The sequence below is a fragment of the Carica papaya genome, chromosome 6, assembly GCF_054855325.1.
Source record: "Carica papaya isolate Zhongbai chromosome 6, ASM5485532v1, whole genome shotgun sequence".
In the NCBI taxonomy this organism is placed as follows: domain Eukaryota; kingdom Viridiplantae; phylum Streptophyta; class Magnoliopsida; order Brassicales; family Caricaceae; genus Carica; species Carica papaya.
The window spans coordinates 5,741,183-5,757,089 of NC_142314.1; the positions used below are offsets into that span (position 1 = coordinate 5,741,183).

Genomic DNA, 15,907 nt, shown 5'->3' on the forward strand with positions numbered 1-15,907 from the left:
ACATATACATATCTGTATATACAAGTATATAGATACATACAAGGTTTGTGATGTGAAATTCATTGAGTTTGAATGATAACTTTCATGTTTTAATAAGAAATATAATAAAGGGGGAGGGAGAGTGAAATTTGGAAGGTGTGTCCAAATTAGAATGCAGTTTACTAGGCCCAGTGTGCAGTGCTTCCGTATTCATACCTACTTTATGAATAAATAAAAAGTAATCTTGACATAATAAGTAAACGTACACCATGTGGGTTGTGGACCATATATATATATATATATATCACCATTTCTCATACTAAATTGATTCTAGCGACTACATACACATATATACACACGAAGAATTTTTGCTCTAGGCCCTTCCAGTGAATTGTCGAGAGTTGTTGAAGTTTAGGGGAAAACCTCAAACACCATTAACAGTTTGCTTCACCTTTAATAACATCAATTCAATTGGACTCACTCTTGCCTTCAGTTTACACACAAAGTTTGGGTTAATCCTGTACAACCTTCGATTTTGACCACCAATTCAGATAAACACATTATGTGTCATGATAGCTGTTCAAGCACGATTTCGAAAGCAGTTTGAGTTATCTCTGCCAGGGCATCATATCTCTCACTGTTGCACAAGACATACTGTTTATTAGTCTAGGACCAGTGCAGTTGAAGTAGAATTACAATTGTGTCTTTAAACTTACGTACAAGCGGTAAAATAATTCCTAATAACTACATCAAGGTTTAGAATGTTAATCTTTTTTAATTTACTTGGGCATACTTAAAAACTAATATTAATGTTTAGATTTTCAAGTCTTTTAACAAATAATTTTTATAATCTACAACAATTGTATTCGTTTTCAGATAATTTCCAACAACTAAAGGTAATATTTAGACTTTAACCATAAAGATTTTTTTAAAAAATAATTTTCAACAACTATTAGTAATTCTCAGTTAAGATTTAAATCTAATATGGTATTGAAGGTTTCACTTTGGAACTTCGGAAACTTAAAACCATCAATAAGTTCCAAAAGAAAAATGATTACTCAGCATAGAAGATTGACTCTTCATCTTCAACAATTAGCCCAACTCTTCATCTTTAACTCTTCCAAAATGCTTCCCTGAAAAGAGAGGGAAAAAAAAACAAAGAAGAAAAGAATCTCTTCCCAATGCAGTATGAGAAGGTAAGATACTAGGACCTACAAAAGTTCGGATTCCCATTTCCCCACCTCTCATCTCTCATCCATCTCCCCATATCCAGACTAAACGAAAAACAAATTGCCCCTCTCCCCATCTCTCATCCACGTACTATGCCCGTCCTCTTTGCCAAAAACAGATGCAACATCTTGTTCTGTTTTCACAAACCCATGGGCAGCATTCGCTTTAAGCAATCCCCTTCCAGAAAATATAGTGATATTCAAGAATCATGAGTGACCATTAATTTTTAGATGTTACAGACATGCACTAGTCTATATTCAAATATTTGAATCCAAATAATACATGTAGAAAAGTGTAAGACACCTGTATTACGGTGTAGAATAACTAATTAAGGTATACTTTGCATGCGACTTACTGATATCTTTAACTAAGGTGCAAATATGTGATATTGACTAATTAGATTTTTTTGAAGGTCATTAATAATTAGACTTATTTGTTTACAAATTGAGTAGGTAAGGGTTAGGAGATTCAAAATACATATTAAAAAAAAAAATCTAAAGGTAAGGTGGGATAAAATGATTAAATTCCCTTTTTTTCCTACAAAAGTTTAATCACTCCAAGTAATTGCTCTTAGCATCTATGTCCATCACCGAGTCAAGCAACCAATCAAAATAATTAATCATGAAATCTCATCAAAATTTCAAAAGCATTGGAAAACGACAACTAAATGCAATGCTCTTACCAGAGCATTGGCTTATACTAGGATCTTTCTAAAAGCCAACACCCCAACCACGCAAACCAGTATTTCGCCATAAAGCTGAGCCAGAATAGCAGGAACAAGAAAAGTCCGGAGAATTTATGATCTACAAGAATCAAGTGCACAACTTAGGAAATTTTAGTGGTCTTTCAAAAATCCATTGAACATGTATCATCATCTATCTCGAAATATATTTACTTCTTAAGGAGGAACCAAATAGGGGATTTCACCAAACAGGTGCATACCATCAAAACAGAAGGGAAAGAGAACGGAAACCAAGCATATGCACATGATTGATTAAAACATTTTCATCTGGATATTCCAACTTAAATACTATCAGACATTCTTTTCAGGCTTGTTTATAAACATTCAATAAGAAAGACAAAACATATCCCTCTTACAGTCTTGACTAACAGTTCGATAAGATCATTGCAAATCTCCCCTATATTATGGCAAAGTTTCAACTAAATCACTAAATAAACACCCTGGAGTCTTAATGATTCCCATTTAGGTCTTAATAAGCCAAAATGTAGACTTCTTAGCAAATCAAGCAAAAGGATCAATCATGTTCACCAAGAATCTCAGATATGCAAAAGCGAAATAAGCTAGAAAGCTAATTGATAGAAGATCAAATTAGAAACTGAAATCTTTATCAAGCCTTGGATCATCTACCATCCTTCTATTCAAGAGACAACTTTAGATATCAAAAGAATCATAAGACATTCACAATGAGCACTCATATTATCCTAATTACATAGAAACAAAGTTAGAAAAAGGATAGTAACAGAATTTTACCTGTTGGAGCCAAATCTGGCAGTAATATTCCCAACCATTAATATCTTCTGCTCCCTTTCGTAGTTCCTGCCCCAAAATTCCCAAGAACAAACCTCCTCCTTCCTCAAAGAAAAACCCCAGACGTCACTATTTTTTCCCCTCTTGCTTCTCTTCATTCTCAGAACTTTAGAAATTCTCTATCTTCCCCTTTCTCATGCTCGACCTCAAGACTCGTAGTTTCTCCCTTTTTCACTACTCGATTTTTCTCCTCTTCCTTACCCGAGCCCTACTTTCTTCATCACCATTTTGCCTTAATCTCCTCCCTCTTTGCTTCTGCCTTTGATTTCTTCCCATCTCTCCCTCTCATTTCTCCGCTCTCAACCCCGCACTCTCTCTTTCTTCTCAACTCGGTTCTTCGTTCTCTTCTTCTCACCATCTCAGTATCTCAATTCGTACTCCATATTCTCTCTCTCTTCTTCTTTTTTTCCTTCCCTGACCGTCCCTTAACCTTTTTTGGCCCTTGCTTCCTTTCAACCCCTTTAATGGCGGCTGCTCTCTCTGCTTCCTCTTCAACTTCACTCTCATCGATATGGCCCTCACTACTCTAATATTTCCGTTTGCTCTTCCTTCTCCGTATAAGAAACACACACAGAGCCTCTTCTGTCGTCGTCTCTGCGCTGTTCTGTCACTTTCTTCAGTAACAACTGTCTTTATACACGAGACACCTTCTATAGTCGTCATCTGTACTCGATCATCATCGATCAACAGAGAATAGAACTCTCATAATACGATCCTGAAGCAGCCGAAATGCCTCCGGTCCACTATCTGTTTTTTGTTTAAAAGAAAATCCTACCATGTCCCTTGTCTCCGTCGGCCGTGGGAGCTGGAGGAGGAACAAAAAAGTGAATGCCAAGAGGGTGTAGATGTCACCGTCTTGAGAAGGAGAGAGGTGGAGTCAGCAAGCGTGCCCCCTAGCCCGAGGTTGGACGATTTTTATGGCGGGCTGAGAGTGTGTTTGGACAAAATCTAGTGAAGGCTGGAATTGAATGGGTTTTATCTTTTGCTGGGGAAATCGGACTAATTAAAAATAATCTTGGATTAGGGGTAAAAATAAATACTATAATTATAAAATATATATATTACATTTTAATTGTCTGGAATTTTATTTAAAATAAAAGTAAACAAAATTAAAAATATTACGCTACTGATAGAACAAATGAAAGGAATTTGAGATTAGAACAAATGAAAGCAAATCTGTAGTATATTTTAAATCCAAAAATTTTTGAGCATATTAAACAATTATAGTTTACTATTAAGAATTTTAAATTGGATTGTATTGGTGTGCTTGATCTGGATCGGTCCATATATGGGGCAGTCCTCCATTATTGAGTTCAGGGATCAAGGAGTTCCAGACCGGTTAAAATGAATATATGTGAACAATAAATAACAAAATCTATTCTTGTCTGTAAAAAAGGAATGCGGTTCAATATTGCATCAGCCTCTATTTTTTGATTCAATCTAATCTAAACCACTTCTATTTAGTTCCAAACTGTGTAATATCCTAATTCCGTAATGGACGAGAGCTAATCCCCAAGAATGCTTATAAAATTCCATAGGAATTGGCAACACCTACAAAAAACCAAGTATCTGTCTGTCTGCGCGCACACTTTATAAAAGTAAGCTGCAAATAACTTTAAGCAAGCAAGGTTTAGAATCTAAACTCTGGGAGATCATGGATTTTCTCTTTAAAAAAACCACAATAATAGCTCATGTAGACACCAAATTTGGTAAGCAAGCAGCATAAATTTTCTATTAACCAGACCCATGACCCCAAGGCCATAACACTCGATCCCTAGTATAAGCAACCATATCTCTAAGAGAAACTAACATGCAAAGAACCATAAAAATATTCAGTTCAAGAATCAACATCATTCCATAGAGCAATATTCCAGCTTAACTAATAAATTATATACATACAATATCATGGTGAAAATTGCAATGTGTTTGTTCTTGGCCAAGAAACAAATACAAAGAACCAGTGAATATGAAGAACAACAATTCCCATTTATATACAAGACTAAGTGACAAAAGTAAGAAGATATTCTCAATTAAAAGATATATTGTCTGGTTAGGAGAAGTCTATGATCAATACAATTGAATAGCATCATATGTTATTTCGAAGAGATTACTTGGAGAATAAATATAAAAAGGTAGGATTTCACCTTGTTGCTGTAACAGAATAATTCTCAAATTTGTACATCTGGCATCAAATAATTCGGGGAGTTCCATCATTACGAACTCAACTCATTTGTAAACGTCCATGCAGTAGAATGGCGCATCAAGCAGCACCTTCATTAGCGAGTGAAACAAATGCCATATTTCTTTTCCCAATTATTTATGTTTATTTTATAGGTCAAGCATCACAAATTACTTTATTTCTGAAATATGTAAAGAAAAAAAATAATAGGACCTTGCAATAGGTTAGAGAGGGGATATATAATTTTGAAAGTCAAAGGACAAGAAGCTGCTTCACAAGGAAAATGACTTCTATTCAACTTTGCATACAAAGGATGTTGCTTCTTGAACAAAGTTCCTGGACATCTAATTTTTTAAGCTCTACTAAATTCAAGGTAAATCTTCTTCACCTGCTCTATTTCTCTCATGGCCACTAAACAGGCCAGCTCTACATCATAAATAACAATAAATGGTCCCTAGCTACAATTTTATGTAATGTTTTTGTTTCTGCAGCAATGACTATGCTATGGAAGAAAAAAAAAAAGAATAAAAAGGACCTATCTGGATACAAAATTGCATCCCAGTTCTGTAGGATTGTTAGAGATGATTTGTATGGTATCTCAAACAAAATGCTCAGTAGGGTATTCTTTCTCATATCCATTATAATCATAATATAGCCTCTCCCCTTTAGCGATTTCACGAGTAGCAACCAAAAGGACCCGGCATTCACCATCTACACTGTATCTCACACATTTACAATTCTGCTTCTTCTTGCCTTCCCTGCACAAGTTTTGTTAACCCCAAAGTTAAACAATTCCAATTAATAGCAAATTTTCATATAGCAGAATAATAATTGTTTTTCAACTTAACTTGAATACTAAAATGAAAAGGCTTGTCTGCCAGAGTAAACGGTGCACAGAAGAGTAGGTTACTCTTATTTATGTTCAAATGCACTAAACTATCTTCTATTTAGATTCAGAAGATGGAAATGAAATGCGATACAGGCCCTGAGCTCTTAGCTCGCTGCTCATGCTTACTCATCAAGTTTGATGTGCAAGATCGACAAGGTTCCAATACTTTCCACTAACAAACTCTAGGATTTTTTTAGGGTTACAATAGAAAAAAGATAGAAAGGATACACAGCCTTACGGAGTATGATTGTTGATGCCACTGATGAAGCGAGCTATATTTCCACATTTGTCGGGGCAGACAACAAGGCTTTTAGACGAGTCTTTTGCTAAAAGAAGGGTCATCATACTATCACAATCATCACGTTCTCGCCTTTTTAAGTAATCCACATCACCTATATATTCTGCAATAAATGTCATATCCTTAATTGGACCATCCGCTTCTACTGTATAACTGCATCAAGATATTAACAAACACCAACTCAATAAGCTGTTAGCAAATATATTTGTAACAGTAAAAAACTAATTTAGATAAATGTACCCTTCACATGAATCAAACACCACCATAAGGGGAGGACATTCGCCTCTTCTAGACATTGCTCTGCAGTATTCCAAGGTCTCTGCATCATCTTTGGAAAGAATCTGATAGAAAATAATTTAAAATAAATGAAAAACAGATACCATAACCAATGTGCATGAAAATAGAGCTGAAACGTCAAGAGACGTTCAGGCTTCAAACCTGCATCCCTCCACTTTCAAATATGGATCGATTGGCAGATCTAGGCGCCATGCCTGAGAAATAGGTCAGTTCATCACAAAATTCCATCTGCAATGCTGTTAAAGCAGAAGCAAGGCTGCGCATTTGTGCCAATCTCCGGTTAGGATCTTCTGATGGAACAAATGGCAGGAGTCTCCTCTTCTTCTTCTGCAAGACCAATGATCCAGTACGTCTCCGACGCCTTCTAGCATCTATTAATCAAAGTGGGAGAATGGACATTAAACAAAGCTCACTTACGTAATGATTTGCATAAAATGGTTTCTATCCAAGATTTTTGAAGACATAATGAAATAGACATAAATATGTGCAAGGTAATGAGAGGAAAGATGACCTTAGAACTAGTAATACAATCTACGCCCTGCTCGTTTCACCTTCACTAACACTTCTAGAGCCATGAGCTACAACAATTTACTTCATGTATAAAACTAAATCCACTCAACAAACTTTCTCATTTTGCAATTACTTAATCAACTATGCTATTCATTCAAAGTTTCTTTTCATTTTCCTTCTCAGTAGTGTACATCACTACCAAAAAAAAGAAGAGAAAAGTTTGTTCACATTGTTTTAAACAGCTATTATAAATGACTAACATTCTTGAAATTCATTTTCCTAACTCATTCCCATAAATCTTCCATGAGGATGATCGGTTATTAGCAGAAGGTGCAGTTTGAACCCAGTTAAGTAAACAAAAACAGACATGTTTATCATGAGGATCCTAAGTGATGTGTTTTTATTATATTGAGATTGCCATAATTGACCTCTATTTTCTAAGAAAGATGCAACAAAGAATACGTTAAGAAGATAGATTTGAGTCAGTGCGCACATATCCATGCATGTAGGTACAAATTTTTGACACTTTATCGACGTTTCAAATATCTGTTATTAGTAGAACGTGCAATTGGCCAAAGACCCAGTTAACAACAAAAAAGAAACCCATTTTCACTGGAAATCCAAATAATGAACTGCTGGGAGAAGCTTGTAGCAATAAAGAAACTTGTGGAACAAAACAGGCCATACTTGTAACATAAAGCTTGTAGGGTTGGTATAAAGGGCACAGTGAAATTCTGTTATAAAGAGAGCTGTATCATTGTAACGAAAGCAATATAATAATTGGTGGAAATGGAGTTCATAAAAGCTATCAAATACAACTCATTTACTGAAACTATCAAAAAAGATCTTCCTAAAAACTGCAGAAAGGAATAACTCAGGTTTGGAGGCCTTATACCCTAATAGGCATTTAAACACATTTGACATGTATATGCATGTGTATGCATGCAAATAGTCACGCGTGAAAAAATATTCAGCCTGTGATATTTGAATGAAAAATGCTAAATGATGTGAACTCCAGTATATGCAACTCATGCACCAAAGCTTAAAAAATCAAGGTATGCGTTCAATCACATGGAGATATATTCAACTCATGCACCAACCTAAAAGATCAAGGTGTTATCATATTCTTGCTGTAGGTAAAGGTTCATCTGATTTGAGAAATACGAATACATACTATTTTGATTTTCAACAAATAAGAATCTATATAAATAGCTAGTTTATTAATTATAATATCCAATTTGTATAATTGGTCAAGCTTTTTACTATTTTCAGAAGCAGTAATAAACATAAGCAAATATCACCAAGGAAATGAATTTCCCGCGTGTTCTTTTCCAAATAAAACACAGGTTCAACAATTAAATACAGTAAAGGCATCTTGAGCTGCTCCTAACCAAAACCAATTATACAATGAGATATGTAAGGCAACCAAGATTACCTCTGTAGTATGTGAATTTTGTAAACATGTACACCTTTAATGCTTAAATGATGTATTGGTTTTCATCTATTAGATCTTAATTGTTAGGTAATAAATACTTGCACAACCCCCGCTCCCAGCCTGCAACCACTCACTCAAAGAACAAAAGAAAAAGCGAAAAGACAAATATTTTAAAAAAGCCCTGAGAATTGATAGTTCTTCTCCGTTTTAAGACCTTCAAAGACTTCTATAAATTCAATTTCGGAGTTCTTTTTTTCTTCCTTAAGATTGTGACAAACAAATGAAAAAGAAACTAAATTTCTAGATTGCATGTCTCCTGAAAACAAGTTAATGCAGACTATCAATATAGAAGCATAGATAATCACAAAAATAGACAACAAAACAAGCGCTGATCACAAACAGAAAATGCCAATGATCAAACAGAAACAACACATTTTCTAAAAAACTTTTACCTTGAACTGGTTCCCATTTATCATTCTTGTCAGTGCACTTCTCAATCCCAAAGAAACTGATAATCTTCTTCTGCGAGAAACCTGAAAATATAAAGGCAGATAAATCACGTAATCACATTTATCGCCATACACATGAAACAACAAAAACGAAGGAAGCAGACCTGAAAAAATAAAATTAAATAACAAACAGAAAACGAAATCCTCACTTCCTACTCGACGGCGACCCACACACTTAGGGCAAAGCCAGGACCCATTGGGAACGCGAGCAACGATCGGCCTCACGCATTTCATGTGGAAGCCTTTGTCACATTTATCGCAGAGAAGCAGCTCGTCATCTTTGTCCCCCAAGGCGCATTGCTCGCAGTACACGTCTCCATAGTCTTCCCGCTCTATCACAGCGTAAGGCGCCTTGGCCATGATCTCCACCATCGACTTCATCTTCTTCCTCGGAGGAAACGGCGATGGATGAAATGGAAGTGCCTCCGTCCGCTTCCGCGACCCGACTAGCATCCTAGCGGCCGCCGGAGGCGAGGAGATGGTGGCTGGAGCCATGAAACAAGTAGTAAATCCTGCTCTATAGAATTATCGAGGATGATATGGAGGGAATTGGAAATCCAAGATACAATGTCGGGGAGAGAGAGAGAGCTGAAAACAGAGTAGAAAATATTTTTGGTGTCTCTGGTCTCTTTCTCCCTCGCGGGGAATAAGGAGAGAGAAAGTGCGTGAGTTGGGTGTGAGGTGATTGGGTGCTAAAATGCGCCGCGTGCGCGCACGGAATTTGATGCGCCCTACACCTGAATTTGTCCACTGCGACTAATACCACATAACAACATTTGCTCCTTTAAATAGCCGTTCAGCCTCATTGTTAAAAGACTAAAATGCCCTCATCATTTTTGTTTTGCGCGCGCGACCTCATTGGGTATTTCAGTATTTTTAGAAGAAAAAATTGACAAATTTAGGACAAAATCCAGACGAATTAATTACCTTAATCCAAATCCAATACAAGGGAAAGTTTGTAATGTGAACAGGATCCGTAAATATTAATTATTTTTTTTTAACCTTATATAACAAAAATTCAATTAATCTTTTGATAAATTAGTTATAACATTAATTCCAATATGTAAAAAAAAAATGATATATTTGTAATAATTCATTTTTGTTAATGAAAAGTGGGACAAAATCTACTAAAATTAAAAGTCAACTACTCAAAAATCTTGAACTCTTCATAAAAAAAAAAGAAAAAAAATTAAAGCTATCTTATTAGGTTTAATTACCATAAGATTATTAACTAAATTAATATTATATATATTATAGAGATATGGTTGAATCTGATGTCATTATTTCAGTCACCGACAATTAACAATTTTTATTAATCAGTGTTTATAGTAACCTCTGTCCACTCATAATCTTAAATGGATAATAATATACTTAGATTAAGTCTTATTACATTCTAAAAATTTTGTAAAACGTATTTTTAATCTATATTTAATTTTAAATAAAAATTAATAAAATTAATTTCAAATATAAATTTTTTATGAAATTAAAATAATAAATTGTAAGTTCTATTATAGAATTTATTAGTACGACGCATTTGTATATATTCCTTATTTGCATCTCATGATTTATGTTCTATAATTGTATCCTTCTTATTTTTGCATCTTCAATCAAAATCTCTTATTAAGAATATATATTTGAATTTGATTGGCTAGGTGGAATTATATGAGAATATTTTCATTCAGGGATGTGTTTGTGTTTGGTTAGTTTAGGACGAGTTTGAGCTCGAACTTAAACAAATTAACTCTCGTGTTCTATGTAAATTATTTGATTTTTAGTGATTGTATGAGTTCTATCAAACTACAGTGTTGATTATATTTCAAGTTAATTGTTAAAACATAACCTTATATTTAGTGTTAGTAAATCATCTTTTTTTGTGTCTCTTGTTTTATTTTATTGTTATATTTAGACTCAATTTTTTTTTATATTACTATTAGTAATATTTAGTTTTTTTTTTTGATAATTTTTATTTATAATTTTTGTCACTATATACAATTTTACTTTATAAGAAAAATATCTGAGTTAGGAAAATTTTTCTTTTCATTTTGCTATATAATAAAATTCTCTTATTAATATTTAAAGCATTTTTAAAATTATATTGATACGAAAATAGCAAACTATATTTCAATTATCTTGTAAAGATAATTCTCAACAAACATTTTATAGTATATATTCTATATTCTCAATGTCCCCATCTTGCCTTAACAATTTTTAGGAAAAGCTACAATTTATGCATGTGTATGTCATAAATAATCTTTTTTCTTACATTAATAATATCTCTTGTTTAAGATCCGTACATAGTCATATTCCTAATCGAGTGTTTGCTTATTCTTATTTTATCTTTTTCGGCCTCATTAATATGGAAAGTTAAATCTAAAGCTCCATTTTGTTGCTTCTTGGATATGAGATTAGGAACAAAGATTATTTGTATTGGGATCTTCTTTTCACAATATCTTAAACTCTCATCTTATGCTCATGGAACATAAACTATTCTCCAATGTCTCCTAGTTTCGAGTCACCATGACTCTCTATTTTTTTGTTTAATCCAATTATCTTTTTATTTATTAAGAATTCTCTTATAGGTTTAGATTCTAAAAATTCTAAAAGTTCTTATATCACCAATTAACATCTACTCTCTCATGGTTTACCTAACCCAACTATGGGTTCTATAAGGAAGTATTGAGTTTCTTCTAATCATTCGATCTCTACTCATCCATTATGTAAATTTTTCTGTGTAAGTCAACAATTTGTTCTTCTTCATAACTTTCAATTTCACTGTACCATTGTTACTCGATATGAACATTGTAACTATCATGAGTATACTCTTTTTGGCAAAAAGCAATAAACGCCGTACTCTTACTAGCATTCATTCATCCATCACATTTGGTGGATCGACCTCTAAAATCAAAACATGAGTCATTGGGCATTCCAAGGCTAAACTCATGGAAAAAGGGTTAGTCTGTTAGTAATTAGAATAAAACATTTAACCTAGTTGTACAATTCACCTTTATTTGTAACCTCATTGCTATAGTTTTTATTTAATATTAATAGTTTAAAATGAGTTTCAAGAATTAAACATTCATTAATAAATAATTTAACATATTCCACAAACGTTTCCTTAAAAATCTATTATAAATAGGTTTACAATATGGAGATATAAACACTATTTTTTTAAAATACATAAACATTATTTTTTAAAAAAATATTTATTTCAAGTTCAGATGATTTCTACTATTTTCTAAATAAATTAAATAGATTTTGTCTTGAATTTCTTAAAAGAATGATTTTTGTTTAGGCTTCTTTTCGAAAAATTCTAAAGAGAATCAAAAGTAAATGTCATAAGTAAACAATTTATGATTATTTTCTAGTTAAACGAAATGTAACTTTACAAATAAATTTCATAAAACTTATTGACTTGTTCCAAACATAGCCTAACAAAAGACAACTAGGAACTGAAGAAGGGGCATTTTTTTGGCTTCTCAAAGATGCCAGGTCCATAAGTGGAATAGAAAATCTCAACAAGGAGAGGAAATTGCAGGACAGCAAAGAGACTTACTGGAAGACTGCCAAGAACAATAATCGGAAACGAAACCCAAATTATTCGTCTCTGAAGAAGAATAACAACGGTGACACCAAAAGATACCATCATGGTTGCTATAGAGAAGAAAAGAGTAGAGAGGCCTATGATCAATTTTGTAGGCAAGGACTTGAGGAAATCTTCTTCGCTGTATCGTGAAGTCAGGATTCCTAAGAACATCAGTAGTGAAGTGCAGGAAGCGAATAATGATAATGCATCCGATACTATGAAAACTATAAAAGAATTATGATGTAGATATATAGGATTTCCATAGTTATCATAACCACCAGGCGCAGTAAAGGCTGCTGAAAACATAATGGTAGCGATGAGAGCAGCAACAACTGTGAAAGATTCTGCTGTTTCCTTCATCCATTTCTCCCCATGCTCCACCAATTTCTTGTGTGTCTCAGTGAACAGAGCCTGAGGGGTTTTTCGGCTTCTATTTGTCATCTCCTTGTATTTAGGCTGCACAATACTTTCCACCTCCTGCAATTTCAACCAAGTGAATTAAGGTCACAGCAAGTAAATTTGCCGCTGTAGAAATAAAAGATTTTGTACCTTAAACCATTGTAATTCTCTTTGCATCTGCAGAGCTGCACCTGAAACGCAATCGAGCTGAGAGGATGGGGCCAAAAATGCAGCTTGGTGCAACATGTTATTGTGATTATTGTCCCAAGCCGTTGCCATTGAGTTCTTCTTTGCACCCAATTTATATATAAGGCTAAAAATCTTTTCTTGGCGTTGGAGTGTTGCATACAAAAATATACCACGGTTTTGCTCATCACAACACCATATTATGTCAGGGTAATTTTTCATCATCTCTACAATCAACTCAACAATGCCATGTTTGACAGCTTTGAATACTGCTTGCTTTACACTACTCTTTTCAAATTCATACTCTCCCAGGGTAGATATTTCTTTGCATATGCAACTTAGCAATTTTTGAGCTTGGATATGTCTCAACTTCAATTCATATATGTTCATAAGGGCTGGAACTGTAAATATATATAAGCATATGCACTTCATTGCTCCATGAACATAAACTGCTCGGCAGTGGTTTAAGTTACAAATTGCTTACCTAGAAGTTTTGAAACTTTCCAGACTATTGCTTTGATCAATTGGTGAAATCCTGCCCAATATAAACTGGAAAAATGAAATCCTATATAACAGGTTGGCAACTGAATTGATCAGTATTCTATAGGTTTTATGTATATACCCCGTCTGGTTGTATTCATTCGATCAGTTGAACCTTCTGGAGGCCTTTCTATGTCTCCTTGAATGTTGTAAAAGGCACGATGAGGACTTATATGAATGCCTGCAAGGAAAGAATTAATAGCTTATCTAGGATGGACCATTTCATGTCAAATTAATCAACAATCTTATCCGATTTCCTTCTTTAATTGGTAAAATTTAGTTTTTATTTTGCATAAGATTTTATGATCGAATCCTACTTCTTATGCAAAAAAGGAAAGTTTGATAAACAGTGATAACTAACTAACATAACATTGAGTAGAGCTAAAAATGTAGTTTCAGATTGATTTGCATAGAAAGTTATGAGGTACTTGCACGAGTATAGCCATTGTTGCCATAATGCCAGTCGGGTTCCGCTCGGAAATGCAGAAGGTTTTTGAGCCAATACATACAATGCATTGTCGTTATCAGTATCTTGAGCATATGCCAAGCGAGGATATTGTTGAACAAGATCCAAAGCAATGTCTTAAGGACAAGAAACAAGTCAAAATCAATATGAAAATTTAATGAGAAAACAACCTAAACCGGTTATAGAATGAGATATCATTTTAGCTTTATACCATAATCGTCATTAATTATGCAAGTCGTAACAAGCATAGCTCCATTAGACCGTTCTGGAGCAAGTGCTTCAAGAGGAGTCACAGAGTAAAGATACCGCACCAGATCTTTATGTCCATAAAGAGAGGCCACCACAACAGGAATCTGATCGTACTTATTTCCAGCACTAAGCAGTTGATGATTCTTTGTCACCAAATATTCTGCAATCTTTACAATACCTCCAATGGCAGCATAGATAAGGGCAGTGGCACCATCTTTATTCTTGACTGTCAAGTTCTCTGGATGCATCCTTTTGACCAGTTCCTCAACAATCTTTATGTGTCCGGCTAAAACTGAAATGTGAAGAGCCGTTTCTTTATCTGCCGAAAGGCTTGCAGTTAGTGCATTAGGATGAAGGTCAATAAAATGTTTGGTTGCTTCTAAATCACCATTGTCCACAGCCTTGTAGAGGGGAAGATATTGAAGGTACTCAGCCCCTTTCGTCTCTGCAAGGTTTGTTAAAGATGGAAACTTGATTGTCTAATCATGGCAAAAATTTAACTAGCTTGAAGAATCTAAAGAAGGGTATTAGATTTTGAGGTTTGAAAGTAATATTTATATATATAGATAGAATATAATTTAACACCTTGGTTTTTGCTTGAGCTTCCCTGTGATCCTGAAGGAATTGTTGTTGTCACACCCGGCAGCACATTTTCCTGGGTGAAGTCTCTGGAGGGCATTTGTTCAAGCTGCATTGATGACCCTTTTGTCGATATGAACAAGTTAATGACTGAATAATTCAGATTATATAACAGTAAACCATGATCAAAAAGGAATTTCTGAGTAAGAAAACAGTAGAATTTGTCTTGGATTCCTAAAAAGGAGTCATTCTTGTGTTAGGCTTCTCTTCTAAAGATTCTAAAAGAGAACATCTGTTTAAAATCTCTGCTGGTATGTTTATGTTTATGTCCACATAAATGCCTTGTGTTTCAAGTATAAACAAAGGAGGATATAGTGGAAAAATCTTGAAAAAATAAAGAAACAAAAGGAAAAAGAAGGCTTGTTCTCACTAAAGATCACTTGATATTAACAATGCGTAAAACAAAATCATGCCAAAGTTTATGAATAGTTTACTTTCTTTTCTCTTTTTCTCCTTTTCCCTTTCATTTCTCACTATAGGCATCTCGCTTTGCATTAATGTATTAATAAAAATGTATATATCTCTCTTTTATTTTTCAAATTTTCGTATGGAACATTTAGGTTGAGTCATGTTGAAGCAAGAAATTGCCATGTGAAGTTACTTGGAGGATGAGAGTTAAGATGGTCACAGATTCATGGATGGGGGAAGTTTGGATTATAGATATAGGGTATGTGTGTGTGTGTGTGTCTGTATATATATGTCAAACTACCCTCCTAAAAACTTAATGGAAAAAACAACTTGAAGGAAGACAGTCAATACTTAATGGGTTAAAAATAAAGAGAGAGTAAATAAATTTTCATACTTTTTTCTTTTTTCTGAGTGGACTATACATTTTGGAAGTCAAATTTTCTCACTTTGACTTTTCTCTCCCCAAGACCAGAATACAAGAAGATCCAGTAGAGCATTCATTGCCTCTCAACTTCCACTTGATGCCTCCATTTTTTCTCCCTCTTCAAACCTCCACTTATTT

General features: G+C 34.2%; 2 protein-coding genes across 8 annotated transcripts; both read right to left on the reverse strand.

The window, feature by feature from the left end:
• Positions 1–251: 251 nt before the first annotated feature.
• Positions 252–9,637, reverse strand: ATXR5 (TRITHORAX-RELATED PROTEIN 5). Of its 5 annotated transcripts, none has more exons than XM_088222720.1 (8): positions 9,025–9,637; positions 8,819–8,899; positions 6,563–6,792; positions 6,365–6,465; positions 6,065–6,277; positions 2,702–5,695; positions 1,038–1,112; positions 252–616 (listed from the first exon to the last, which is right to left on the reverse strand). In XM_088222720.1, the coding sequence occupies exons 1-6, from the start codon at positions 9,368–9,370 to the stop codon at positions 5,536–5,538; spliced, it is 1,131 nt and encodes a 376-aa protein (XP_088078846.1). In that variant the 5' UTR covers positions 9,371–9,637; the 3' UTR covers positions 252–616; positions 1,038–1,112; positions 2,702–5,535. The 5 variants fall into 5 exon arrangements, with proteins under 5 accessions (XP_088078846.1, XP_088078845.1, XP_088078844.1 ...); XM_088222719.1 differs by having other exon boundaries at positions 1,038–1,386; XM_088222718.1 differs by having other exon boundaries at positions 1,038–2,012.
• A 2,574-nt stretch (positions 9,638–12,211) lies between these two features.
• LOC110816104 (Ankyrin repeat family protein) lies at positions 12,212–15,879 on the reverse strand. Of its 3 annotated transcripts, none has more exons than XM_088222657.1 (8): positions 15,740–15,879; positions 14,884–15,000; positions 14,261–14,743; positions 14,016–14,165; positions 13,666–13,764; positions 13,528–13,578; positions 13,008–13,438; positions 12,212–12,935 (listed from the first exon to the last, which is right to left on the reverse strand). In XM_088222657.1, the coding sequence occupies exons 2-8, from the start codon at positions 14,990–14,992 to the stop codon at positions 12,318–12,320; spliced, it is 1,941 nt and encodes a 646-aa protein (XP_088078783.1). In that variant the 5' UTR covers positions 14,993–15,000; positions 15,740–15,879; the 3' UTR covers positions 12,212–12,317. The 3 variants fall into 3 exon arrangements, with proteins under 3 accessions (XP_088078783.1, XP_088078781.1, XP_088078782.1); XM_088222655.1 differs by having other exon boundaries at positions 13,008–13,444; XM_088222656.1 differs by lacking the exon at positions 15,740–15,879 and having other exon boundaries at positions 13,008–13,444; positions 14,884–15,712.
• Positions 15,880–15,907: the final 28 nt, after the last annotated feature.

What these genes read in the sequence shown, in the direction of transcription:
- ATXR5 (XM_022044236.2), bottom strand. Translation starts at nt 9,370, where the DNA reads ATGGCTCCAGCCACCATCTCCTCGCCTCCGGCGGCCGCTAGGATGCTA. An exon ending in GGGTCGCCGTCGAGTAGGAA is followed by an intron (nt 8,900 to 9,024) that starts GTGAGGATTTCG and finishes TTATATTTTCAG; the next exon opens with GTTTCTCGCAGAAGAAGATT. An exon ending in TAAATGGGAACCAGTTCAAG is followed by an intron (nt 6,793 to 8,818) that starts GTAAAAGTTTTT and finishes TTTGATTAATAG; the next exon opens with ATGCTAGAAGGCGTCGGAGA.
- LOC110816104 (XM_088222655.1), bottom strand. Translation starts at nt 14,992, where the DNA reads ATGCAGCTTGAACAAATGCCCTCCAGAGACTTCACCCAGGAAAATGTG. An exon ending in GCAACAATGGCTATACTCGT is followed by an intron (nt 13,765 to 14,015) that starts GCAAGTACCTCA and finishes CTTTCCTTGCAG; the next exon opens with GCATTCATATAAGTCCTCAT. An exon ending in GAAAGTTTCAAAACTTCTAG is followed by an intron (nt 13,445 to 13,527) that starts GTAAGCAATTTG and finishes ATATATTTACAG; the next exon opens with TTCCAGCCCTTATGAACATA.